The sequence below is a fragment of the Periplaneta americana genome, chromosome 15 (assembly GCF_040183065.1).
Source record: "Periplaneta americana isolate PAMFEO1 chromosome 15, P.americana_PAMFEO1_priV1, whole genome shotgun sequence".
In the NCBI taxonomy this organism is placed as follows: Eukaryota; Metazoa; Arthropoda; class Insecta; order Blattodea; family Blattidae; genus Periplaneta; species Periplaneta americana.
Genome location: NC_091131.1, coordinates 147,106,380 through 147,134,347, shown reverse-complemented (window position 1 = coordinate 147,134,347; position 27,968 = coordinate 147,106,380). Strand labels below are relative to the sequence as shown.

At 36.4% G+C, this 27,968-nt stretch overlaps 1 protein-coding gene and 1 long non-coding RNA gene across 3 annotated transcripts in view; one reads left to right on the top strand and one right to left on the bottom strand.

Annotated features, from left to right (window-relative positions):
• The window catches only part of LOC138715432 (DNA mismatch repair protein Mlh1-like), a 50,578-nt gene that overhangs the window by 9,838 nt on the left and 12,772 nt on the right, over positions 1 to 27,968 (top strand). For both annotated transcript variants that reach the window (XM_069848330.1, XM_069848331.1), the window contains exon 2: positions 11,666 to 11,883. In XM_069848330.1, the coding sequence (XP_069704431.1) occupies positions 11,666 to 11,883 (218 nt within the window). The remainder of the gene's footprint in view (positions 1 to 11,665; positions 11,884 to 27,968) is intronic.
• Positions 10,610 to 26,179, bottom strand: LOC138715433 (uncharacterized). The gene is made up of 3 exons (XR_011336330.1): positions 26,088 to 26,179; positions 22,009 to 22,103; positions 10,610 to 10,865 (listed from the first exon to the last, which is right to left on the bottom strand). It is a non-coding gene; the product is annotated as an uncharacterized lncRNA (long non-coding RNA).

Sequence of the window (27,968 nt, the reverse complement as noted above, 5' to 3'; positions counted from 1 at the left end):
GCAAATAAAGTGTACATCAAATATCAGCATTTGCAATCATGAAGTAAAACTTGCTATAACGAATGTAAAATCTCTTAGAAATCAGGAAACTGCTGAGGAGTGCATCAAAGATGCTAAGGTGCTGTACAATGAGGCAGGATCAGGATCATTTATGACACTACAAGTCCTAGCTTTTGAAATAATTGATACCATAGTGACACAGATGGAATCGAGATTTGAAGATCTTAAAAACTTTAATTTTGTTGAATTATTCGATGAAAAACAGTTCCCTGCTTATAGATCAGTGTTTCCGTCACTTAAGTTGAGTGCATTGGTAAAAAAGTATCCATACTTTGACAGTGAACAGCTTCCAAATGAACTCACAAACGTTTATTCTGACCAAACAAAGCATTTGCCTGCAGGTTTGTTGCTGAAATATTTTTTGAACAGTGGCTTAGAAAAATCTATCAAGAAACAGTGCGGTTCATAAGACTGATTCTCACCTTCCCTGTATCTACTGCGTCGAGTGAACGAAGTATGAGTGCATTGAAGAGAGTTAAGACATTTTTAAGGAACTCCATGTCAGATTCTAGACTGAGCAATTTGAGTACTCTGGCTATTGAGAAGGGTTTGTTAAACAGTCTTTCCAGGGATGACATCTTCAAAGAACGCATCATCGACATCCTTGCAGAGCGAAAAACACGCCGACTGGAGTTCATCTACAAAAAAATATAAGGTATGAATTTTAGAATACCCAGTTGCATGAATGTAGCTTCGCCACTGGTATTTATTAACATTCCATGCTATTTGTACATTACTGCACAGCTATAATATGAAACAAGTCAAAAAGTTTAATACTACTATAAAGTCTTAATTTATAGTTACAGTCTAGTTGAAATATATACAGAAGAGGTTTACAATATAATCTACTAGTACAACACAAAGTTTTAGTATCAATTTCATGAAGCGTTGTTGAGTGTCATGAATTCACCTGCACAATAGAAGGCGTGAGAAATTAGGTACTTCTTTAATTTGGCCCTAAATAATCTTACGTTCTGAGTTTCATTTTTATATCCATAGAAGGCTACTAAAAACTATTAACATACTCCTTTTTGAAAGCACGATAGACTTGCTGATGGAGTATGAAAGTCATTTTTTTGATGCGTCTACTTTAGGTGCAGAAGTAATCCCATGGAAGAAATGTAAGCAAGGAAAGGAGAAGAAACAGGATATAATAAAGAAAAAGAAGATTAAAGGGGAGGCACACTTCAGCCACAACAGAGTATTTTTTCTTAAAACAACCATTGTCCACACTTACCTAAATTTACACATGTATTTCTGTGTGACAATTTACATTGTAAAATATGTACTTCAGTTTTCACAAGTTTTTATAACACCTTAAGAAGTGGCATGATGAATTTTAACAAGACCTTGAAGTGTCAACAACACTCCTGCCAGATAGTATCTTGTTTCTCCTGAAAATGTATGTTTTTGGACTCTCATTATTTAGTCAACTGTTCGAAGACAGGTCTGAACCTCAGAAGTGATACCAAGAAGGCACTACTTATGAGGCAAGTAAGCCAGGAGATAATGGAATAGGGTGACCAGTTCTTTTCCCCTCCATTGCATACATCACTGACTAGCTAAATATTAAATTGTCAGACTGGCCAGCCTCATGGTCTAGTGGTCAGAGCTTTTGGCTATAGTTCATGAGGTCCCGGGTTCGATTCCCGGTTAAAGCACAGGAATTTTTCCTGTGTTCGTCCATGGTCTGGAATTTAGGTTAAGTTTAGATTTAAGACCTCTCCTGGCAATACATTATCATAATCATCCTATCACATCATCGGGGTAATGTAACTCCGCCTTCCAGGCGCCCCAACCTCAGAAGTGGGTTACAATTAAGCCACGGCCAGGAGAGAAGACCAGAAATGTCGAAAAGACAACTTGGTGGCATTGGATAAAAAAAAAAACAATAGTCAGACTTCAGATGCATACAAACAATTTTTCTTTCTCTGACACATATCAAGTGAGATGTACTGTCTGATAATAGATGTACATATCAGCCAGAACCTCAACCAGGACTATGGTTGTTTTTTTTAAAAAAACCCTCCAATTAATCATTACTAGTACTCCTTTTTATCTTTTCAATTGCATTAGGCCTATTTGTTATGTATTTGTGTTTGAGCAGTGTCATTTCTTTATATTGGAAAAAAATGTCCTCAGGTGTAGTTAAATTTTGAATATTTGGATACTAAGTCACAATTCTTATAAGACATAATTTGAATACATAATTTTTGTAGCATTTTGATTCAGTTAGAATCTTTAAACTTCATGATTACTGGTTCACAAGGTTAACATTTTTTTCCTTGTATCCTTAATTTAACATTTTTTTTTTTCCTTGCATCCTCAATTTTAAGTCTAAACTAAAATGCTGTTGTTTCGACCATCCCTATACAAGCATTATAATTCTTAGCTATATATACTGATACTGAATAAAACTTTCTGGAATTACATAATTTTTTCATAATTAGCAGCATTCACTGATAGCTGATAGGCTTATATTATGCATAATGTGAACTTGTCATTCCAGTTTGAATGCTTGTGCTACTGCAATAAAAATCATAGTGAAGTCGGGCAAGCAAACTTCAGAAGTTTGAAAATTTGTCTACAGTAGCAACATACAGTTTCAGAGGAGAGGCACTTGTGAGCATTAGCCATATCAGGATGAATAGAAGAAATAGTGTACGCACTCTGTGAGCTTACATGGATCTGGGGCAACACGGCACTGTTACTGCTAAGCGCAGACTCAGAAGGAATTCACAGTACTTGTTACGCTGAATGTAGTCCTTTTTAAAAGCAAATTTCTTCCATTTAACATGGCTATTCGTAACTTAAGAAATACCTTTATAATCTCTTATTCATAATTAATAGTCTTCCATCAGGTATTACTATTATAAACATTCGTAACAGAAAATACAATGGGATCTGAAACGTTGTGAAAGCAATTATATGTTCATTATTTAAATAATCTTTTCGTAAAAAGTTGCGAATTCAGGGACAGAAAAACCTACGAAATGCTAGTAAATAAAGAGTTGAATGATATTTTATGTGCCTATAAATGAATTAAATTACTCACCATGATTAGTTGCTTGCTACCTTTGAGAGTTTGAGAGATGACTTGACGGATTTACGAGCTTGTAAAAATCTTTGGATTTACTTTGTCCTGAAGAAGAATCGGCACTTTAAATAGTGGTAGACTAATTTCGGAATAATATTGATGTGTTCTCTGCAACCTGCTCCTGAAGACTGGAACGAAAGAGCATCAAGATAGATCTCATCCCATATTGCACTTACTGAGCTAATTTTTTCTTTAATTTTCAATTCTGTTTGAATAAGTACGTCATATACAGCTTGGGAGGTATGAGTTAAAAAAACTGACCTTCCTACCTGATTGGTAATCTTTGATTTGGGTGAGAGCTGCACAATGTTTAGACCTATTACATTCCTGTCGAAGGGCACAGAGGGTACACGCAATAAACTTAGAGGAATGATTTACTACATAACCAGCCACATAATACACTAAACATGTCAATGAACGCAGCAGGAGTGGTATTCACCAACTCGGGCACAACACTTTCCCAGTATTGACCATGTATTGTTTCATGAATAACATTTTTTTCCTTTTATACAGGTTTCTACAGACTTCCTAACTGTCTTGTTGAGTAATTCCACATTTCGCGCAAATGTTCGCATTTGGTTCACAAACGATGTGAGTAGTTCATCATCACTTTTCGTTTCAGAGTTTCCAGCAATGTTAAGAAGGATCTGCTTCGTAGTAAATGCATATGGAGGAAATCTATCGTCGAAGGATGGTCATCTGAACTGAGTGAAGACAAAATTCCGAAGTGATGTTCCAAGGGGTCTTGGGCGAGTTTCCCTGTTAGGATATATTTGTATCGTATGCTCCAGAGCCATTCGCTCATTTCTAAGGTACTCTGCAAGGTTACTACTAAACATTGTTGTAGCAGATGCAAATGTGTTGGTTGTAGTTGTGAGACACTGAAGAAAATCAGTAAGGAATTAGTGATCAGAAGAGTCTTTATAAAGAGCCTTAGCAGAAATGTGTGAATTTAATGCAGCGGCCTTCAAAACCCGATGATCCTAATTCTCGATAAAATTTGAAGCCTTTGACGACACTGTTGCTAAAGAGTTGGAATGCGAGTCTGGTGGCATCCATTCTCTTAAAGGACAAGAGATCTAAATGAGCTGTTGTCAAACTTGGGACAAACCCGACACATTTACACATCCAGATAAGTCTTCCTTAAAAAATCTCCTATAAAAACTGAAATTGACATTTTTCTCCTTGCAAGATAGTTCGATTTTATCATGGAAATAATTTCTTATGCATTTCAGTATGTGCACAAAATCTTAGAATGCCCGTATCTTTCTTTTTGTCGTCGAATGGATTAGGAATATAGTATTATGCTGGAAATTTTTTCCATTGATTTCTAAGACTTCCAGGCCTTTCTATTTGACTACCATCACAAGTGAAACCGACTACTCTCGTCCCAACTGCTTCTAATTGTAGTATAACTTTTATAAGATTTTGGCGAGAATGTCACCTGGAGTAGCATTTCTGCTGGCATAAATAGCAATTAGTTGAATCCAATCTTGCATAAATACTAATCCATGATTTGTTAATTGTTTCTTTTGGACATCAGACGTGAGATCTCCACGTCCACTTTAAGGGAATAATAAAATTATTAAATTGAATTTCTTCTCTGAATTTGACCTCATCGAATATTACCACTCCACAACGTTTATTTTCATATATTTCATCATTTCGGTAAATTAGGGAAAATGTGAGGTACAACTCTTGGTTGTAATTTTCAACGCACTCGCGGTATTGCTATCTTATGACGTTTTATATTAAAACAGTCTGATTGGTTAGTTACCGAAAGCTGCCTATCTTTCCTCGGAATCGCTCTGGCCCACTTTCCAAACTCATCTTTTTCTTTGAGAGATGAAAAGAAATGTCTTGTTACACTATTTCTGCTGTATTCAAATCTACAACCCGAAACAAATCTGTACAGAATTTTTGTAATTTTTTTGTAAACCACCACACAATATTCTTTTGTCAGTGGTTAATTCAAAGCACAACAAATTGAAGACATCTACATAACTCTCAACAACAAAGCATATTAACAACCCCTTGCAACTTTCATCATTAAACATGCGAGAAATATATTTTCGAGGTATCTGACTTCAGATAACAGATGGATCCTAGCGATTGAAGTGCCACTAGTTGTCAGATCCGCCACCGACAATGGGAAAGCGTAGAAGTGCGTACACTATTTCTTCTATTCGTCCTGGCCATATTGTTCATCTGACCATAACCACCAAGACAGCAGATGGTCAGTGTGCGTACAGGTAACTTATATGAATCATGATAATGTCACATGTTATTATTTGTTAATGGGATGAGTGATTGACATACTTGTATAATTTTTTTCTCATAGTTTTCGATATAGAAGAGGATAGATCATAGTTACCGCAGCTCAAGGGTGCATTTTTGTAAACTGATTTATATAAAAGAGAAAGGAATTAAACAGTCTGGAAGTTTTAGTACAATGAAACCATTTCAAGGTGGAAGTGCCATGGTCCTAATTTTTTTTTTTTTTTTTTTTGTGAACATGTTTTCGTATTATTCAGATATGAAGTTAAAATGAAATGTTTTGTCACATAATTGAAAAACAAAATGACATGCCACAAACTGCAATAAGTACAAAATATTCTGTTTAACAACTTACTTGCAAATGGCTTTTAACGTTTAGAAGCTGCAAGACCTATACTACTATTGCACGCAAATTTCTAACTCTTAAGCAGGAGTTTATATACCTGCATAATCGGGTAAATTCGTGTTGGGTTCGTTAGCCGAGCGGTTTAAGGTGCACAAGCTATGTCCGCCCAGCATATCGTGCCTAAGATCGCAGGTTCGTGTCCTGGTCACTGCAATCAATTGAGCCTGTGGTAAAGGATGGGGAGGATCCATGTAAAACAATCAGTGTAATGGTACACATGGAAGCTGACGGGGTTTCAGTTGGCTGCAGTTGAAATGATTTTGCTCTTTTTTTAGGGGGGGGGGATTTTTAAATTATTGTAATCAAATGCAATTTCCTTAATGTTGTATAAAATTAAAGAATATCAACGTATTTTATATATAATATACAATTTATAACATATAATATGTCATGATCATAATACTAGCTACACTACTATAATGGTAGCTCGGCTCTTGAAAGGTTAAGGAACCTGGAGGTTCATTGCCGCCCTCACATAATCCCACCATCGGTCCTTATCCAGTGCAAGATTAATTCAGTCTCCACAATCATATCTCATCTCCCTCAAATTCATTTTAATATTATCCCCTCATCAATGTTTCGGCCTCCCCAAAGGTCTTTTTCTCTCCGGCCTCCCAACTAACACTGTATATGCATTTCTGGATTCGCCCATATGTGCTACGTGCCCTACCCATCTCAAACGTCTGGATTTAATATTCCTAATCATGTCAGGTGAAGAATAAAATGCGTGCAATTGTGCATTGTGCAACTTTCTCCATTCTCCTGTAACTTCATTCCTCTTTGCTCCAAATATTTTCCTAAGCACCTTATTCTCAAGCACCCTTAACCTCTGTTCCTCTCTCAAAGTGAGAGTCCAAGCTTATTTTGGGGTTTCGTAACAAGCTATTTTTTATGATGATGGGTTGTTAGCCGACCCCCAACCTGGAGGACCACCCTTCATCAGCTGTCTATGACTGCTTATTCAATATATTCACAGCTACCCTCCATTTCTGGAGGCCATCTCCTCTATCCGCAACCTGAGGACACGCCATACAGGGATTCTGTTTAACAACACTCACATTAAATCAGTTTTCTATTACTTACTCCATTGGTATATCATCTTGATAAGGTTACTTTCTGCATAAATGTTTCTGGTACTCGCTTATTAAACAGTCCACTGTAAGACTGTAATGTGTACATTTGTACATCACTCATTTCCCTACACACCTGCTTCGAAACAATTTTGTGCCTCAAAATTAAGCTTTTGGATATATTCCACCGTATCCTGAAACTTCACATTTTGGAACTACATACAGGTCAGAGCAGATAAGTAAGACCAGAGAGGTCGCCTACTCTGGCTCATTACGCCAGGCTAATCTGTTGCATTCTGCTGCTGTTTCTGATAACATCAATGTTTAGTTTACATCCAGGGCAGACGTCTTGCTTTTGTATCTTCTCCTCAGATGGTGGGGACTGCTGGGCACTTATGTCTGACATAGTTGATCAATATGCTCTTCGTCTGCAGAATGTTAAATCCACTACCACTTGTAAGCTCTTCCTTTCTTACAGCCCTTTGGCCGTGCACAGTTAGTATGGCATTGCCTTGGTGTTCTTGTTTTTGGTGGAATAAGGTTTCTTAGTCGTATTTAACACTCACTAACACTTATTGCACGACCTCCCTGAATATAGCCTATACTCTTGATTTACATAACTGAACCTTCCTAAGTCACAGTTTTTTATACCTCTCACATAGACTGTACTCACACATTCTGTGACATGATACAAATGTTGGGTGTATTAAAATCATTTAAACAGCATAGCAGTAATAAAGTATGTCTTTTTACTGCCATGAAACATAATGACTTGAAATATGCTTAATTTTAATTGTTGAATATATCTCTTGTGTAGAGATAACGTTAACTTTATTTTTGTGTGCATTAAAACAACCGGAAATGAAATATTCTCTAATTTTTATAGGAGTTCACTTGTTTTGAATCTCTGTTTTGTTTTATATATTCGATTTCTGTTATCAGTGTTCACCATTGCTCTTTGAGCTAATTTTACAAGAACAATCTGAGTAGAGAGACAGTGTTGGCTGTAATATAATTATCTTGTACATTTGGGATACCTAACTGAGTTCAGGCCATTCAAATGTCTTGTGTACACTTCCCCCCCCCCCGCCGCTCCAAAAAAATACTGTTGCCTATAGATTTACAGATCATCAAATAGTACAGCTGTCAACAGAGCTTTCCTATTAATTATTATAAGTTAATTCAAGTCTCATATGTCCAGCTTCCTCCAAATACAAACTCAGGAAATTAGTTTATGCCAACTAATACATCTCCTCTGGTTGCATTATTTTTACTATATATAACTATAAATAAAATAAATCTGTGATGCAACAACCCATGGAGGGCCAAGGCTTATGGTGAATCAGCTGGACTGCTGGCCTCATACCCACATGCCACAGTAAAGGTGAATAGTCATCCAACCAGTATGGGTGTGACGGCAGAATGATGATCCCCCAGCCATTATAGCTGAATTTAACTGCATAAATATAACTAGAACCAAATAATGTATTTGAAATAAGCGTTCTGAAATAGAGACTTCTTACTCATGTCTTAGCAGCTCAGGTGGTATGGCACATAGTAATTGATAAAACATGTTCATGTAATCAGTTTTGTTAATTCAGATTTCATTTTAAACATTAAGTATTCGATTACTAAGACGTGATGAAGTCGTCTCATTGTCATATTGCTACTCTCTTTTTTTTTTTTTTTTGGCTATCAAATTATGATAATAGTGATTTCATTACTTATCAGTTTAGTACAGTTTCTTTGTTGTTGCAAAAATTAGTCTGGTAAATAACTGGCTTTTTCTAATTTAGTGTTTAGGTTATCTCAGGTTCATGGATTCAACTCTGATTGAGAGCAGTGTTGATAGGAATACTGTGCTTCATTAGGAAGGAAGTGTCAGGGCATGTAAAAGTACCCTAATCTAAGAAAATGAGTAGATGCAAGAAGAGCTTGCACAGAGAACAATATTTGCTCCTCAGGCTGCTATGAACCACCTAATGCCGATTACAGGGCGCATTCGAAAGCATGGTCTTGAGCTGTTCTTATTGTGCAGAGCAGGTAGAAGCCAACGTGAGCATTAAATATTCTGTGTTTTATATAGTTATGATGTTTATAAGTTCCGTTTTCTTGGCCTGAGATAATGCTCCTGCATTCCATTGAAGGATCTTAAGTTGTTCAGAGTAATCCTTAAAAGGACAATTTGTTGGCTTTCTCATTTTCTTTGCCTTATTATAGACCATGTTGCCGCAAAGCGTTGTCCAGGGTGCACCACGTGGAGGTAGGTCTATGTTGCACCACTCGATATACCCAATCTCCTTAAACCTCTAATGCTTCCACAAAACCCACTTCAGATAGATATAATTCAATCAGAAATAGACCTCCTAGAACAAATCACCAAAAATCAACACAGTAAAGAAAATTTAAAACAATTGGCCCTTGAAACCGTCAACATCAGATATCCGGAAGACTATTGGATAAGAATTTATACTGATGGCTCGAAAACAGACCCTCAAAGAAATGTAGGAGCTGGTATTTTTAGTAATCTATTTTGCTTCTATCTTCCAGTTGGTTATAATCTATCTGCCTATGATGGAGAAATTGAAGCTATACATGTTGCCTTAAATCAACTTTTATTCCATATGGATAAATTCACAAATGCCGTCATCCTCTCAGACTCAAAAGCAGCCATTTTGTCCATAAATAAAACTGACCACCCCTACACAGAACAAATCAATAATTGTCAAAAAATACTTGCAAATTTAAAAGAACGTGGCAAAACAGTTGTGTTACAATGGATCCCAGGACATTGTAATCTACATGGGAATGAACAGGCTAACACATTCGCTAAGAAGGGTGCCAATCTCAAAATAAACGCACGGAAACCTTTGTCATTTAGCTCAGTAAAACAATATATCAAGCAACTACAAAAAAATAATCACCAACAAGAACTGGACATAAACATTTCGCAACAACTTAGGAAATTACTGAAGGATATACCTCCTGAACCCAGAAGACTAGCAGTTGCAAGCTTTTGTCTTAACACTGAACACGACATCCTGGGTAAACACCTCAATCTTCTTGGCATCCTTCCATCAGCATCCTGCATTTTGTGCCATCAACAGGAAGACATGGATAGACATCTTGCAAAATGCCCTGCTCTGAAATCCTCCACGGAAGTCGACCGCTACTGGGAAGCCAGAGCCCGAATGTTTTTAATTACTTAATCCGTAGTTTTGTTCACCACTTTCTTGTTTTTCCCTCAGCCAATGATAGTAAATATCATGTAGTAGCCATTAGACAAATAAATAAATATAGTCATGATCGCGTTTTATCCCCAGGAAAGACCCGGTACTCTATTTGATAGATGACTAAGTCAACCTTGTGGCTGTGCTGGAATTCTGTCGTATGATATAATTCTTGTTCTTTGGTATAGATTTTGTACTTCAACATGTAGGCTCTAATTTTATATAATTAACGCCAGTTTAGCACTAAAGGAGCCTCTATTGTGACATATAATTAATATAATTTCTAACTAGAAACCACAGAACAGCAGGAGAGAGAGAGAGAGAGAGAGAGAGAGAGAACTTTTTTTTATGAGGAACTTTATTGAACATGTTCCATTACAGTTTGTAATACTACACGTTCTGGTTTACATCAATATTGCATGGCGAGAGAGAGGGGGGGTAGATTTTTTTTTTAACCATTTGTGTTATTAGTTACTCTGCAACAAGGTTCACGTTATGTTACATGCGCTGTGATAAATCTCGCTCGAAATGTTGTCAAGCCAGCAGATGACTGAGAACTGTCGACAGCTTGCCAGTCGAAGCAAAGCCGAGTGCACATGAACATTGCTGATAGTTTGTGCAGCTCTTCTTGCGTCTACTCTACTCCTCGCCAAGCAAGTTCCTTGCTGCACTAAAGTTGTCCCTGTGGTTTGCATCTTGATTGAGACTGCAGCTGTCTCATGGGGCTGCAAAACAGAACAGAAATAAGCTTCTAAAGGACTGCAGTATTTAAAGAAGTTAAAAGCAATCTTCTCTCCCATATTCGTCTTTAGACTTTGGCTCAGTCATCCAGATTTGTCAAACATAAGGAGTCCAAACAGAGTAGTTGACTACCTGTCTGCTCTGAAGATGGAACCTTATGTAGTTCTGAAATGGAAATGTCAAGTTCCAGGACACGGTGAATACCAGGTGCCTAATTCTAACCTCCTCTCCCATTGTAAGTGAATTAAATTTAGACTTACACTTAAATTGTAGTATTTATGTAAAGTACAGCATCCTAAATAGCTACAGGATTAATTTTCCGTTCACGAATTTTCAGATTTAAATTTTACCAAGTCCAAGCGAAATTGGTTGGTGGCTTATTTTTTGTGCTGAATACTTAACAGTGAATGTGTAATTTGTGGTCTCTTTCTCCAGAATTGTTATCATACAGTATGAAAAGACATTTTGTTTTCAAGTTGAGAACAGAGTAATAGATATGAAAATGTTGTCTTTATTCATTTTAATTTATGAACGAAAACTTTTTTCTTTTTTCTTTTTTTTGTGCATACAGTAAATAGAGTTTTTTTTGGTACATAAAGTAAATATATTACGTGGGTCACTGCTTTATTTCTTCATCATATGATAGTTACATTTAAAATTTTTGCCACCTAAAAATCTGTTGCCTTTAGCCAAGATTGAACTCCTATTTCTTTTCTCAATTGCTGCATCATCGGTAAACAAATGTACAAATTATAACAAATTGACGTTTATAACATGTTGGCAGCATTGAAGAAGTCCTTTGAGCATATGTACATCCCACAGGAACGTCAACCATTCATATACATGAGTCTGGAGTTGGACCCTAGGAATGTGGATGTGAATGTCCACCCAGCCAAACATGAAGTGCACTTTCTACACGAAGATTCCGTTATTGATAAAGAGAGAAGTGCAGTGGAGTCCAAGCTGTTGGGCTGTAACACAGCAAGGAATTTCTATGCACAGGTAAGTCATGGAAAGCAGTAAATTGTAGCACAAAGAGAAAATTACTTGCACAGATAAGTGACCTAGAACAGTGGATTGTAATACAAATGAATTCTATACAAAATTCAGTTATAAGGAGCCGTTGATTGCAGTACAGTACATCAAAATTTTCCACAGAGATAAGTAGTCAGGAATAGTTGACTGTAACATATTGAGAAAGTAGGTAAGTGATCAGGAACAGTGAACTGTGGTGTAACTACTTGAATTCCTGATTGTAAGTCACATTTTGGTTGAAAATAAGTGGAGCATTGTAATGACTACCTCACACATAGATACATCAGTCTGAGCAGAAAAATAACCGAAGTGACAGTTAATACTGTGAAGCAAAAGGCATCAATATTCATCTGAAGTGCAGGATTCCAGTTGTTTTTGCAATAAACAGGAAACAGTTGGCACTACTGCAGAACTGCTCTTTATCTGGGTACAGTACTATTCACGTCCAGTTGCATGTGTGTTCACTGGTGTTTATAGCAAGAAAAGAACAAAACATTCTTCGGAATATAGAAGAAATGTTGAAAAGGCCAGAAATCATGGTGGAGAATATATTAACCACAGCGGTAAGGATGTCCCTAAAAAGTGACTAGTGAAGACTGCAAATGCCAGAAAGAGTGTTTTAACCTGACAACATGGTATTTAAAAGTCCCTGCACTAGGCGCTAAAATGGTATTTAAATGCTCTAGTAGAATGGAATTTATATTACTTCACTCCTTTATTTCAGTTTTCGAAATGGTTAAACATAATATAACCATATGACAGTAAAAAACATACTCTCTGCGATACAGTTGAGAAAACCACATATTCATATCTGAAATTGATTACAAACTATGGCAGTCATGCAGAATATGTACACGTGTATGTAAAATCACTTCAGAACTCACCTAGAGAGCTGCATATATGCGTATGGCAACTAGGTCTGAGGGATTAAAAAGTTGGTGAATATGACAATTGAATGCCTAACAACATTTTTAAATATTGCTAGCAAGGATCAGCAAGACTGGTTCTTAAAAGGTATATGTGCCACTGATATAAAATGACACGGGACGAGAAATGAGAAAAAAGCCTAATAGAGTGAAATCTTTCAAGTATTACATCAGGTTGGAAGTACAAAAATCGAGGTATGTAGAAAAGCCTTCTTTATTATTTGAAGAGTGGAAATGGCAAAAGTTCTAAGTGCCATTCAGAAAATTTCACAGGAAACAATAAAAACTTCTCAATTTCTGAACTTAATGTTTTGTGTTCAAAATAGACATATATTTGTACAGGATATATGTTAGTATAAGACTTAAATACACTTTCTTGATAATTGGAATGTAGTATAAAATATAAAAAAAAGGAAACTTATAGAATATTCTAAATACCTTGTCCATCTCACTCATAGTGTTCCAAATGCCATGTTTTGTAGTTAGGTATTACAACATGTACATCACAAAGGGGTGATAATATAAGGTCATGTAGACTAAAAAAAAATGTCTTATTATATAGTCACGGCGCTGTTATTCCCAGCGTGACTCCTCCTCTTTGCTTAGGTCTTAGGAAGTGAAGGCTCTATAAAGTCTAGATAGGTAGTATCGTTCGCCATTTTTGTTCTTTCGTTGCCGAGCTACCATACGAGGAATCTATTTGCCACACCGTTAAACATTATCATGTTGTAGCTCCTATGATAATAAATCAAACGCACTGTAATTGAGCGGCAAATAACGTCTTCGTGTGCTTCAACGAGTTAGATACTATAGAGAGGCTGAAGACCTCTGATAAGCGCTCCCTGCAGAGGCCAACAGTACTATGGATCGTTCCCTAAAAAACATAGCGGTCTATAGTACCGCCAGCCTCCACAAGGAGTGCTTATCAAAGGTACACTGCAACGAGTTGGTACATGTATTATATTTTTCAGATATATCAATATTTAATTTAAACATTTCGCTATAGGTTTTGTAAAAAGCTGATTTATAAATGAAAAAGTAATAATTAAGACTTCAAAATTTCCAAAAATTTCTCATTCCCTCGGATTTAAAAGAAATGTACCGTAAATCATAATATTCGTTGCTGGATAATTAAACCCTCTCAATACAGGTACCATTGCCGCAGAGAATTATAAGATAAGAAGGATTGAGCATAAGCGAAATATCTGTATTAATAAGTTTGTACCATCAAGAGTTTAGTATTTATTGTGTTTATAGGGCCTACTCCAATTTTCTTTTTATTAATGCGTAGGGCTCTTTTTGTTAACAAAGAGGAAAGTTAGCACTTGCACCACACACAATTTGTCATTATTGTTCAAAATAATGTAAGAACAGTTTTATTCTGCAAAAGCCTCTGCCTAGTTGCGAGACACGTGTGAGATCAATGTTTGTTTCAAATTATATTAGACTACACGATGTCTCCATCACGCGACAGTATTTGTTTCAAATTATATTAGACTACATGATGTCTCCATCACGCGAAAAGAAGTGTACCTAGCTGTGGCTCCTGTTTCTGATAACAATGTTAATCGTAAGTATCTTATTGTTTCAATAAATGTGGTGAGTTATGATCATGAGTAACTTTCTATTAGTGTCATTCTTTAATTATTATGTTGCATGCTAAGAGGTTATTTGTAGTTTTAATAATTGCAGTTTTCAAAAGTTCTCTGTATTAATTCCAATTTCAAATTAATTTTTCTCAATAACTTAATTACTGGATATTTTTTTTTTAATTTTCGCCACTACCTTTCCTATATTTTACTCCTATTAGTTACATACGTCGTCTCTCTTGAAATCACCTGGTGAGCACTGAATTACATAATTTCATATTACGTTAGATTAGCTATAAGGTAATTAAATTTGTGACGAAGTCAAAAAATTATTTATTTTTCTTCTGCCGATTAAATTCATCTGTCTTTAGATGCTTTGCTTTGGTTGCATCGAGTATAGCTTGTCATTTAATATCTGGGCTATATTTAGTGAAACTAATAAAACATAGGCCTACAGTTGTTATAAAACGTAAAGTTTTGTGTGTATTTTACTTTTTACTTATTAACATAGTCTTAATATGTAACTCAATTCACAATAATACTAACTTCATCACAGTCATTTCCTACAACATCCGAGCCACGCCCCTTTGTTTTGACTAACCGAAACATGGAGGACCAATGTTCAATTGTCTTCAACTTTCTGAGATCTTTGTCCTCTCTATAGTATCTAACTCGTTGGTGTGCTTTCTGTGAACGCCAACGAAAGAGCCAAAATGGCGGGCGATTATATTAAGTATTATCGAGCCTTAAGAAATGAATAGCGTCTTCATCAGTGAATCACAAGACGCACACGTTTAAATGTAGCTGACCTGCAATGCGATTGGCTGCCGGAAATTAGAGCGATGGGACTATAGTTTCAGGATTATTGTTCCAATACTCAGTTTCTGCAAAGTTCTTAATAAAAAGAACCTTTGCATAGTCTGGTAGAAACGATATCATGTTTTTCAGATCTGCTATTTTAGCAACTGGTAACATAGGTTGTGGGAATACATGCAGAAAAGTATCTCTTATCTTAGTAGGAAGTTTTCCTGTCCTCATAATGTTCATCACCTTCCATTTTAGGTTTCTGTGAGTTTTCATGGTAAGAAGCTTTCCTGGTAACTATTTGGTTACATGAATCATATTTAATTTTGAGATCTCACATTTTGAGGTCGTAATGACAGAATCTGCAGGATATTTTAGGTCGAAGAAATCATCAGATTCAATCTCCATGACATTGAAGATGTCGAGCAGTTTCCACAACATAATGCAAATCTCTTGGAATGCATGCCTTGCAGACTCTCTTTCTCATCTCAGTAAGACCAAAATCACGGTCACAGATCAAGAAGCTGTGAGCGTTATAAGAACTTCTAGTGTAACTCCCTCAAAGGGCATTTCATTCATTCACAGTGTTCTGCCCAAGGGCAGGTCTTTCACTGCAAGCCCAGCATTCTCCAGTCTTTCCTATTTTCTGCCTTCCTCTTTGTCTCCGCATATGATCCATATATCTTAATATTGTCTATCATCTGATATCTTCTTCTGCCCCGAACTCTTCTTCCATTCACCATCCCTTCCACTGCATCCTTCAATAGGCAGTTTCTTTTCAACCAGTGATCCAGCCAATTCCTTTTCTACTTTCTGATCGGTTTCAGCATCATTCTTTCTTCTTGCAGTCTTTCCAACACAGCTTCGTTTCTTACTCTGTCCATTTCACATGTTGCATCCTTCTCCATATCCACATTTCAAATACTTCTATTCGCTTCTCTCCACTTCATTGTAATGTCCATGTTTCTGTCATAATGTACCAAAGACATAATAAGGAAAGTCATTACGCGATTTTTGTTTTGACCTGCGCAATTATCAGACTAAATGACTAATTTCCTCTTGTTCAAATTCCCTCCTTCTTTTATTAATTTCAATAAGCACGATACAACTTCATTAGTCCCACGAGAGGCAGTGCTCTCATCCCACATACACATAACACGATCATGAGGATCTGCAACATGTAAGCCTAAATCATAACAATTGAGCTGTCTGCTATAAAACATGTTGCTGTGGGTAAGGTTTGGAACTAGTAACACTTGCTGAAGATCAACTGACATTACTGTTGTTTCACTGTGTGGAAAACGTGCATCGTAACGGTCTCAAGTACTTCCTTACATTTTGTATGGTGCAAGTCTCGATACCTTTTCACATCATGGGATTGAGTCTATTTTGACTGAAGAAATTTCACAAGCAGAACCATCACATGTTTTGCACGTATCAGTTCTTAGCCGATGAAATGAAGCATTTGGAAACTCCTTATTGAAAACTTTATCATAGAACTTATATAACTAACCACACTTCCTGGATACTTTTCTTTAAATGCCTGATGCATCCTGTTGATATTCAAATCCATGCTCGGCCTGACAAGTGCTTTCAACCATTTCAGAAAGCCTGGTACTGTGATCCAACTGCTGTATTGAGTGTCAAATACGCTTCCTTCTGGTGTGTCTTTCGTCAATTGTGAAGCTATTCATTTCCCTAGCATTGATGCAAAGCATCATTGTGATATTTCTGCCACATTTACCTAATTTGCTTCTTGTCTTTAAGAGCCAAGACTTTCAAGTTACTTGAATGCACTGAACTTACACCAGTTTCATTGCAGTTGAAAATTCTGCTTGGAGGGAACGAATATTTTCCTATTAGTTCCTCTAGTTCGGCAAAAAAAGCATTCACTTGTTCCCGTTAAAGCCTGGAGCTCTCTGCAGGCTTGTTAATTGAGCACAACACAAAGAAAATTCGGAATACTGCTTGATAAATCCATGATAAAACTTGTTTCCCACTATCTGCTTTGTTCTGTTGAATTGCTGTGGCAATTTCAAGTGCTCAGCAAGATCGTAGACTAGAGTAAGAAATTCGATTTTGTTCAGGATAGGAAACAATTGTCCAGATGTTTAAGATATTTTACAATTTATTTTCCAATTCATTGTCGAATGTTCTTTAAAGGATTTATTGTAATTCATTCTCCCCTCTTAAGGGCACAAACCCCAAACACGGTCTCCCAAAGTGCTTCTTGGCACAGAGAAGTGATCTGCTGCTTCACTCCCTGCCAGTACTCTCTGTTGACAGTTATTTTCCCTTTTTAGATGCTGTCATCCTGTTAGAAGTCACTGAAAGCAAATGATGGCATTATTGTATGTGCCACAATAATTATTTTTCTGTTTGGTACTGGAAACACTGGTAGTGTCCAGTATTGGGACCATGTGGTAATTTAGAATAAAATGCAAAAAATTAAAATCTAAATACTTTTGTCTAGTAAAATTTACGTCTCTTTCAGCTGTCTATCCCAACAACGAATGCTAGTTTTGTGAAGTGGTTATTTGTTGCCATCCACAACGCACATTGCACTTTTGTTTGAACATCCATTTTATATACAATCATTAAGATGGAATGGGTATTATTGCTTTTGCTCGATTGCTGCATGTCATGGCTAGGCTCTAGAATACAAATAACCAAACTGTTCTAGCATTAGTGACCATTCCGAGTTGAGCTGGAGAAAAAACAAGCACTGATCAGTAGAGGGGGGAAAAAAGGAGTGGCATGTGATTTTATTGTTAATTTGTTTTAATGTCATTACATGCCTTTCCTTACACCTTAATATAACACTGCGTAACAAATTTTAACTCAAGAAATGGATTCGGAACACCTCAAAATCTGTGCTTCAGTGGCTGGTCATGATAATATCTTTGAAAAATATTGGAGTGCAAGAGGTCAAATGACTTTATTGTCAAACGCCTGGCATTAGAAAACAACAACAACAAATTTTAACTTTTTTTTTTTGTGCTGTGCATATGATGCATGTTTTATATATAATTTGAGGCTCCGGAATACGAATATGACAATAATAATCAGTTGTTAGTTACGGTTTTTGAGAAATTTTCGAATTATATCTATTCAAAATACTGCTTTATATAATGACACTAAGGTCAAATATTTACTGTTCAGAAGATTACAGTTTTCTTTTTCTGCATTTTCTTTCATACTGGGAATCAGGTACATCACGAGATAAAGTTCAACAATAGTCTACTAGCATATTGGTACTCCACTGTCCTTGGTATCTTTTTTCCATAGTTGACATTTCTTGATGAAAGTGCTCACCTTGCTCATCACTGAAATCGTCACAATTCTTGGGGGGAAAAGTCAAGATGGAAGTGAAGGAAGTGAATTTTCAGGCACATGTTACAACCCATAGTTTTATAAGCCAACAGTAAATTTTGCACTAGTTCTTTATAGTTCTCACTTCTACGGTTACCCAGAAAATTTCATACAACCTCCTTGAATGCAATCCAGGTGGCTCTCTCTTTTCCTTCCAACAAAGATTCGGTGTGATTGTCCCTCATTATTTCTCTAATTTGTGGTCCGTTGAAAACTCCCTCTTTTACTTTCGAGTCACTAATAGCAGGAAATTTTTCCTGGATATATTTAAATGCTTAATTTTATAATTCATCCCTTTAACAACATCCTTTATTAAGTGGAGTAACGGTCAGTGCGTCTGGCCGTGAAACCAGGTGGCCCGAGTTCAAATCCCGGTCAGGGCAAGTTACCTGGTTGAGGTTTTTTCCGGGGTTTTCCCTCAACCTTATACGAGCAAATGCTGGGTAACTTTCGGTGCTGGATCCCAGACTCATTTCACCGGCATAATCACCTTAATTTCATTCAGACGCTAAATAACCTGAGATGTTCATACAGCGTCGTAAAATAACCCATTAAAATAAAAAAAAAATCCTTTATTAACCCTAACTTAATGTGTGAAGGGGGTAAAATTATTTTACTTTGAAGTACAAGGGGTTGATGTATAATATTTTTCTTCCCTGGCTCTAGTGATTGTTGTTTTATTTTATAATGTTTATCTCGAGCGCAACTGTCCCATTTGCACAGAAAGCAGCAAAATTTTGTGTAACCTAATTGAATTCTAAGAAGCAATATTAGAACCTTCAAATCGGCACATGTAAACCATTCGTAATTTGAATATTATCATTAAAGCACACTTTAAAGAAATACACGTCTTGCACAGAATACTAACACCACGGAAATCTCCTGGTAAACTGAAGCTATTTCATATTGCAAGTCTGATTCTCCCCCTCCAAATGGAACCAAAAAGAGCAATAAAACAATTTCCACTTTTAGAAGTCATTTTGACAAGGTGGTCTATTGCAAAATATAAATTATAGTAATGTCATTAAAGCTCACAGTGAAAGAAATGCACATCTCAAGTAAAATCAGGTAAACACAAGCGAATTCATACTGTGAACCTGTATCACATCAAATAGTCTCGTAAAAGGACAATAAAATAATTTCCGTTTCTACAAGTGCTTCTAATATGTTTTCACATAATGGGTCGTCACATTTCTAAAACAAAGTAGGTACAGACGGAATACGGTGATTTTTTTTAAATAGAATGCATATAAAATGAATTATATTGTCATCTAGAAAACCCGAACTGATGGAACATTTTGTGTGTTATTTTTTAATTTGAGAGGTCGAAATTAGTAAGAATTTGTTAGTTTTATGTCTGGCGCAAAATGGGTGTTGACCAATGTAATTTGATATCAGCAAAGAAAATATTCTTACACCAAAAACTCATGGTAAATTAACTGCAGTAGTTTTGTACGGAAATGTTGTCTATTTCTATATAATTTCATCGTAACAATTTATTGTACTGAAGTACAAAAGGATGACTAAGAGAATTTTTTTTTTATAGTTGGTCATGACTTCCTGCAATATTATGGCATGATTTTAAGCTACTTACTAGTGTCCTAGAGTTATTCCCCTGTCTTCTGTTTTTAGTACACCTAGGAAACTTGGTAACCCCACCTTTAGTTTAGGGACACAGTGTATATTGGAAAGTTACAAGAAGCAATTGATGCATTGTTGACAAATTTTCCTGTCTCTTAGGCTACAGTTACACTATAATAACTAAACATTGGAAGTTATGCAAAACCGAAACACTACATGCTAATTAGGTAAAATTATGTGAACTGTTCCGTCTCTTTCTCGGAGAGATTATTATTTCCTGAATAACTCGAAAGTGGAGTTTTACTGGGTCATGGGACCGATGTTTCAGTTTGTTTAAGAAAAAGTGAAATAATTACTGCCCATATCCTATTAGTTATTATTAGGCTTTACATAGAAAAAAAAAAAGAGAACCATTACTTAGAAGATTGTTTTCTTCTTAAAAAAAGTGAAAAAAAAAAAAGACAGTTATGAAAAATTGTTCTCTAAACATAATTTTAACGTTATTCCTATTGTAAACTAATCTGACCAGCAGAAGTTAGTTTGCGTCTATTCGTACTTGCTAATGATGTTTCCACTTTCGTCTCTTAGGTTTCTTGTTGCTCTCCTGAAACTATTCCCTAGGACGCTCCTCTGCTGGACCAAGTGTCAATTTTCAGGACAAGATACTGGTGATTCACAAGATCTGATTGCATTTAACATATTTTTCAGGAAAGTTACAGTACAATTCAACCATTAACTGTTTTTAGCTAAAATTTCCCTAACACTGTGATTACTTGCATACCATTTATTTGAAACACTCTATATAAAGTGTCATTACCATTGCTTACAATTACACAATGTCATCACTACCTCTTTTCCTCATATGTGGCCAAGAACTTGCTCTATCTTTTACAAAAATCACTTTGTCCTCGTCACATATGTAATAGCTCCTTCTATGTAATCTGTGGCCTTTTACCGGAAAAAAAGTACATATATAATATATTCGACAGGGGTTAAAAGATGGAACTGAATTCTCTACTGCTAACTTTATGTAAGGTCAAGCCTAATAGTAACCAATACAAACTGGGCAGTATAAAATTTTAATATTCCACGTTGGTCAAGAAAAAAATTACTCGCATGAGACTCGAACTTGCTCTCATCCACATGACAGACAACATCTGAGGTACTGAGATGAACGGCCATGCTTCTGAAACTGAAAACCATTGACTTCTGTGGCATACTACAATAACTGGAAGAAACATAATGCGTATTAAGTACTAATTATGTATTTTTTTTAATGAAGATAATTCTAAATCTACAACATAGGCGAATACTAATAGAAGTGAAAATGTTTTGTTTTAAAACAATATGCAATCGTAATAATCTTAGTTGTAGTGTACTGTGCAGTTATTAAGTATGTAATATTGATATTTTGTATGGGCATGTATTTGCCAAATAATTTATATATTAGTAATGTAATATTCGGTAGGTTGGCTTTGCCTAGGTTACAATGAACTTGAAGCACATGTTTTAAAATCTTGTCAAATCGCTAGCAATTTGAAATAGTTTCGAAAAATATTTTGTTCAATATTGATCAAACTTTAAAGAAGTTTTCTTGTAACATATTGAATTGGAAGAAAAATTTTGTCGTACACAAGCAGCTTAAACCTTATTTTTATATTGTTTTAAATCATGAATTTAAATACAGAAATTGCTCAGATTTTCTTCTTTTCATGCACTTTATTTTCATCTGAATTTATTTATAAAATGTGCAAGAGAGTACCAGTATTTCTGTTTAACTAATTCCATGCGTAACTCTTCACCATTATTTGGAATATTACCTGCATCGTCTGCATCTATGATTGTACAGCTGTAGATGGTGCTCTCCCTCTCTAGAACCGTCCGGATGTCTATCAGGCTCCTGGTATCCACGAACCTGTCAAGCAATGCAAACTCAACATAACATTGAACAACATAGCTAAATTGCACACTTTGAAGTTTGCTTTCCTCAAACATTTTACTTCGTTACTATGATCTTATTGAACATTTTGAAATCCACCCGTACTTAGTGGCCAAGCGTGTATAAATCATAAATGTTTATTTAATTGACTTACAAATCAGTGCATTGTGGTGAAGGATGTATTTTTTACGATTATTTATAATTAGGGCTCGTAAGTTGATGACATAAAGATCACAAGAAAAACTCCTCTCTGCTTCAATTGACATCATAGCACATACTTCAAGTGACCAAAGTCCACTGGAAGAAAACTCCATCAAAAACTCTGAAGTCAGTGTTTTCACCTTGCAGAACCTTCTTGACTTAGACATTGACTGGCACCCAATGTTGTTTTCCAATTCTTTTTTCATTTTCTCTCTAACTTCTTGTGCAATTTTTCCTACTAACTGTTGGAAATGTTCTTCGAAGCCTTTAATTTTTTTGACAGCTGAAAGAATGCTCTCATCTCTTTTCTTTAGCCATGTTATTATTGTTGCCAAAATTGAAAAGTTACCATTGATATCCCTTAATTTGAGGATCAGCCAGCAAACCTTGAGAAACTGCTATACCCTACAAGCAGCACTTTCTCTATCAATATGGTTTTCACCTGTCAGATACAATATGCTGACTGCGAGCACTGCGACTGCAGTATTTCTACTGTTCTGTTGAATGAGGCAATCACGTCATACACGTAATCAGGAGTTAAGGTTCATGCAACTGTAAGGCAAATTCCTGCATGACGCAGTAGACTGTGGAATGTAGACACTGATTACTCCGGAAAAAAATTCCGTTCAAAAGAAGAAAAAGGGAATAATGCAACAAAAAGTAGAACATTTCCTAAAAATGACCAGTAAAGAATACAAGACCAAAAAAATCCAAATAAACGCAAAATAATAGTAAGCTATATTGGTTTGTGCTGAAGTGAAACGAGTTTCTATTGTATCCTGGATTGTCTGTGATGCCTCAGAAAAAATATGATATTTCATCAACTTCTGAGCTCTATTCATCACATGTCCACACCTGTGAAGGTTATCTTCCGACTGACACTAAAGAAGGTAGGCTTGCACATTGCAAGTCTCCATAATGGTCAGCACAACACACAACTACTGCTCAGACAACACTTTCCGTAGGCCATGCTTTGCAGAATTGCCCAGTGTTAGTATTATTATTACTCATATTGTAAATTTCTGTACATTACACTATTTAATATGAATACTGCAATAATCTTACTCTCGCCTTTCTGTATTTGTTGTGAATACCAGAAAAGCATTACAGCACTTTTGATTTCTGGGACTGATGCATTAAAGTTACACGAAAATCATAAGCAGACTGAACAAGTGCTACAAAGAGGGAACAGTCCGTCTCAACAAAATCGTAATAAAAAAGAAACGCTACGCATTCTCGTATGTACTGAATACTTAGTCTTCTCGAAATTCTTTCATGGAGTGAGTCTTGATGGGCGTCCCCCTGTATGTAGGCAACAGTTTCGTACGGACTGTTCACAAGTAGCACATATACAGGGGCTCTTGTTAACTGCATATGCTCACTGTGTTGCAAGCGAAACTTAGACAGTAAGGAAGCTCCAATGTTTGTTTCCGTATCTGTACAGTTGGGATGTTCGTTCTGTGCCGGTGAGAATCATGTGGTAGCTAGCCAGTGAGCCTACACTCTCGCGCATGCGCAGAATATGGCAAGTGGCCAGTCTCGCAGAAAGCCTTGGCTGTGTAACGTCGTCCTGCCACGTGCGTGATAATTGCTGTTTGTTAGTTTAGTTAGTTCATATTCATATTGTTTATTTATTATCGTGGCAAATTGCAGTTGTGTGTGTTTGTGTAGACTAAAATGCCTCCTATTCAGTCTAAACTTGGCGCAAAAACACTGCATAGCCAAACTCGGGAAGTTGTAAACAATATACATTCTTTCATGAAGAGTGAAGCAGCTTCTGGAGACTTTTTAATACCGCTGAAAAAGGTGCAAGAACGAGTGAGTGCAGCAACTAAAGTGCCCGAAAGAACAATAAGAAAGATAATTAAAGAAGGGAAACAGTGTGAGGAAGAAGGGACCTCTTTTTGGAACGCCCGGTAAAGTTCATCGTGTACCGAAATGCATCACAGATGTTGATGATTTTGATAAAAGAGTTATACGACAGACAATTTATAATTTTTATATAAATGACAAAACAGTGCCCACTGTCAGTAAACTGCTACCTAAACTAAAAGATGCCATAAACTTTGGCAGTAGTACAAGTTTAAAGATCATTTTACGTGATATGGGGTTTAAATGGAAGAAGACAAGAAATAATAAAGCGGTATTACAGGAAAGGCATGATATTCGAGAACAGCGCGTATCATATTTACGCGCAATAAAGAAATACAGAGAAGAAGGTAGGCCTCTAATATACGAGGATGAAACGTATATTCATAGCACGCATACAAGACCAAAAAATTGGAGTGATGACAAAACCTCAGGTTTACTGGCGCCTATTTCGAAAGGACCTAGGCTTATTATTGTTCATGCAGGGGGCCGAGCGGGTTTTGTACCTGGCGCATTTCTGATGTTTAAATCGAACAGGAAAACTGGAGACTACCATCATGAAATGAATGCCAACAATTACCAGAAGTGGATAACGGAAAAGTTGATTCCGAATTTGCCCCCTAGATCTGTTTTTATAATAGATAACGCACCTTACCATAACGTGCAGTTGCATAAAGCTCCCTCAAGTAATTCAAAGAAAAGTGATATGCAGGACTGGCTTAGAAGAAACAATGTGCAGTTTCAGGAAAATTTGCTGAAAGTGGAGCTTTACGGGCTCATTAAAACACATAAGCCACTTCATAAAACTTACGTGATTGACAATCTCTTAGCTATGAATGGACATTGTGTACTCAGATTGCTGCCGTATTCACCTGAGCTAAATCCATTGGAATTGATTTGGGCAGATATCAAGCAGTGGGTAGCCGGTCAAAACACAACTTTTAAATTAGAGCAAGTGATGAAATTGTGCCAACAACGGGTTGATGACATCAGTGTAGAAAAATGGGAAAAAGTATGTGAACATGTTGAAAAAATCGAAGATGAATATATTGAACAGGAAGGAATTATGGAAAATGTAATTGAAAGCTTCATAATTACGGGCTGAGACAGCAGTAGTGAAAGCGACGACGATGAAGATGATGATCATAACGAAAATCACGACGACAATGGTGGTGATATATCTGGTATCGAAAGTTTGTCTGATGATTAGATATATTGATTGCGTCTGTTTCTCTTCATTGCTATATAATTGAACCATGGATATCATGTTATGTTTATAATCAGTTTGTATTTATTATGATAACACGTGATGTGATAAGTGATACTGGACAACTGTGAGTGGAATGCGCCGTTCATCGCACATCCTGGAACCAACTGCGCATGATGATGTCACTACACGCTGCAGATCCCAGCCGAGGCGGTAAGTCACGTGTTTCTATAAAGTCACTCTGTTGCTCAAGTAACCAAGCACACCGGCACAGAACGACCGTCCCAACTGTACATATTCGTAGATCTGTGGTTGATATTTTTGTATGCGGTTTGTAACAACTGGTGTTGCCTAAACCCCAAAAGACACAAAACCCTATATGGAAAAACATACTGTTTTATCGTCGTTAAAATCGAAATATTTCCACACATTCTAACATGCAAGCTATCAGAAAATCTGTAAAAACTAATTTCAAGAATTAAGGAGAATTCCCCATTCCAGACATTATAAAAATACTATAATAATAGTTCTCAAAGCAAAAGCCTTATATTTCTAGAAGTAAATAATCTTAAATCCCCAGCTTCCTGCTACTGAATTGCAGACGAGGAATACTGCTGGAGTAATAGTTCATGATAATTCAATTATTTGATCTAATAAAGAAGATGAAAGCCTCAAGGTCTTACCTTGTTGGCGAAACTCTTTGTTCACCATCATTAATTCCGTTAGGTATCCCATTCCATTGTCTGGTATCCTGGTGTAGCCAGATGTTCGGCTGGGTCCCTTCTCACTCCATGGACTCCTGTTGTTCCTGAAACATTTCAGAAATGTGGAATAGTAGATAGTAAAATTTTATTCGACGATGGAGAAGTTTTAAGGGCTATAAATGCCGTAATTTGGCTCACTTTAGAACAAAACTAAAGTTGGGTGTCCCATGATGTAGATTGACGCAATTAAATTAGTCTTATTGCTGAATGAGTGGATTCTATGAAACATATAGAGTTCACTCTCTGAAAATTTTCTCTGGTGCAGGTAGATGTCTCTGTAAACCTATAATACTGCAAGAAACTTCGATAGGTAATTGAGTCAGTGAAATACATGTAAATTCCTGGAATTGTTTCGAAAGTTCTGAAAGACTTGTAATGGTCGCCTAAAATTTTTGGAATGCTTGGAATTTAATTTAACACAGCTAGTGATACCAAGTGCAGATGGATTAGGGAAAGGGACTCGTGTGCTGGGGATGTGAGTTTGATTACACTCCGGCTGATAGATTATGATGATTATATTTTTTCTTTTCACAATCTCGGAGACAGTGCCGAAAATGCAATACACACTATGCAGCTTTCCACATTCGAATGTGAAAGATAAAATGTACCGGTATACACTTTTTTTTCTTTTTGGCAACTAGTAAGTCTATTATTTAACGAGGTCACTCAGCATCAGCTAAATTGGTGGAATGGAGGTGATATCAAGGCAAAATGAATCCACGATGAGCTACAGGATTATGTGATCCAAACAAGTGATCAGACCAAGTGGGATACAAGCAGTTATGGGATTCAATGTATTTCAATTTCTGTCGACTTTGAGACCACTTCGATAACAGGAGCACCAAAGAAGAGATATGAGTTCTTGTCAATTTAGACGTTATTCGAGGTACCTGTGAGCTTTCTATAACAGTGACAGCATGTCCTATCAAATGCCTGGGACCAAGGATTATGTAATCATTTGTTCAGAAGGTGAAAAAGAGAAGGTACAAAAGTGGTTCCTGTTCTTTGGTGTGAGTGAAACTACAAACAGTCTCAAAACAATTACCCAGAATTTAAAATTGAATTGGCAAGATTTGGTGAACTTCGTCCACAACACACTCCTGAACATTTTTATGCCTCTGTATTTATCATGAGAACATGACACTGCTACTTGCATCATTATCAGAAATGTCTAAGAGCATATCAGATTTTGTACAAAATGTTGGTATGCGATGAGAACAAAGTGAAGTGCATGATGTCTGTGGCACTGCTAGATACATTCTTAATGTATTTTCACAAGATATCAGAGATGATGAAAGAATCTCCAAACAATGGGTGAAAGACGGAGGAGGACACATCCAGAAAAAGAATATGTGGGTCTGTTACAGAGATACTGGACGCAGTGAGAGGTAAGCTGCCACAATTCCTTAAACATGCAAATTTATTAACTCAAAACAATCTTCTTATTTTCAAAACCTGAAGAAAAATATTGTGCCCAATACAATAATTATTCAAATGACTTCAGTGAAAGTTATTGCTTTCAATACCAAGATGTGATACAGTCTGCTCATTGGGTGTCACATAGTTGTACTTTGTATGCTGCTATTATATATTTTGCTTCAGAAACTGAACAATTAGAACATGAATCCTATGTTATAGTGTCTGATTAAATGCAGCATGATAAGTTTGCAATAGCCCACTTCAATACTTTGCTGGTTGATCATTTAAAGACAAAGCATCCAAACATTTTGTTTTCACATACACAGTATCAATCTGATGGCACAGCCCAACATTTCAAACAGAGGTATTCTCTGTCCTGGA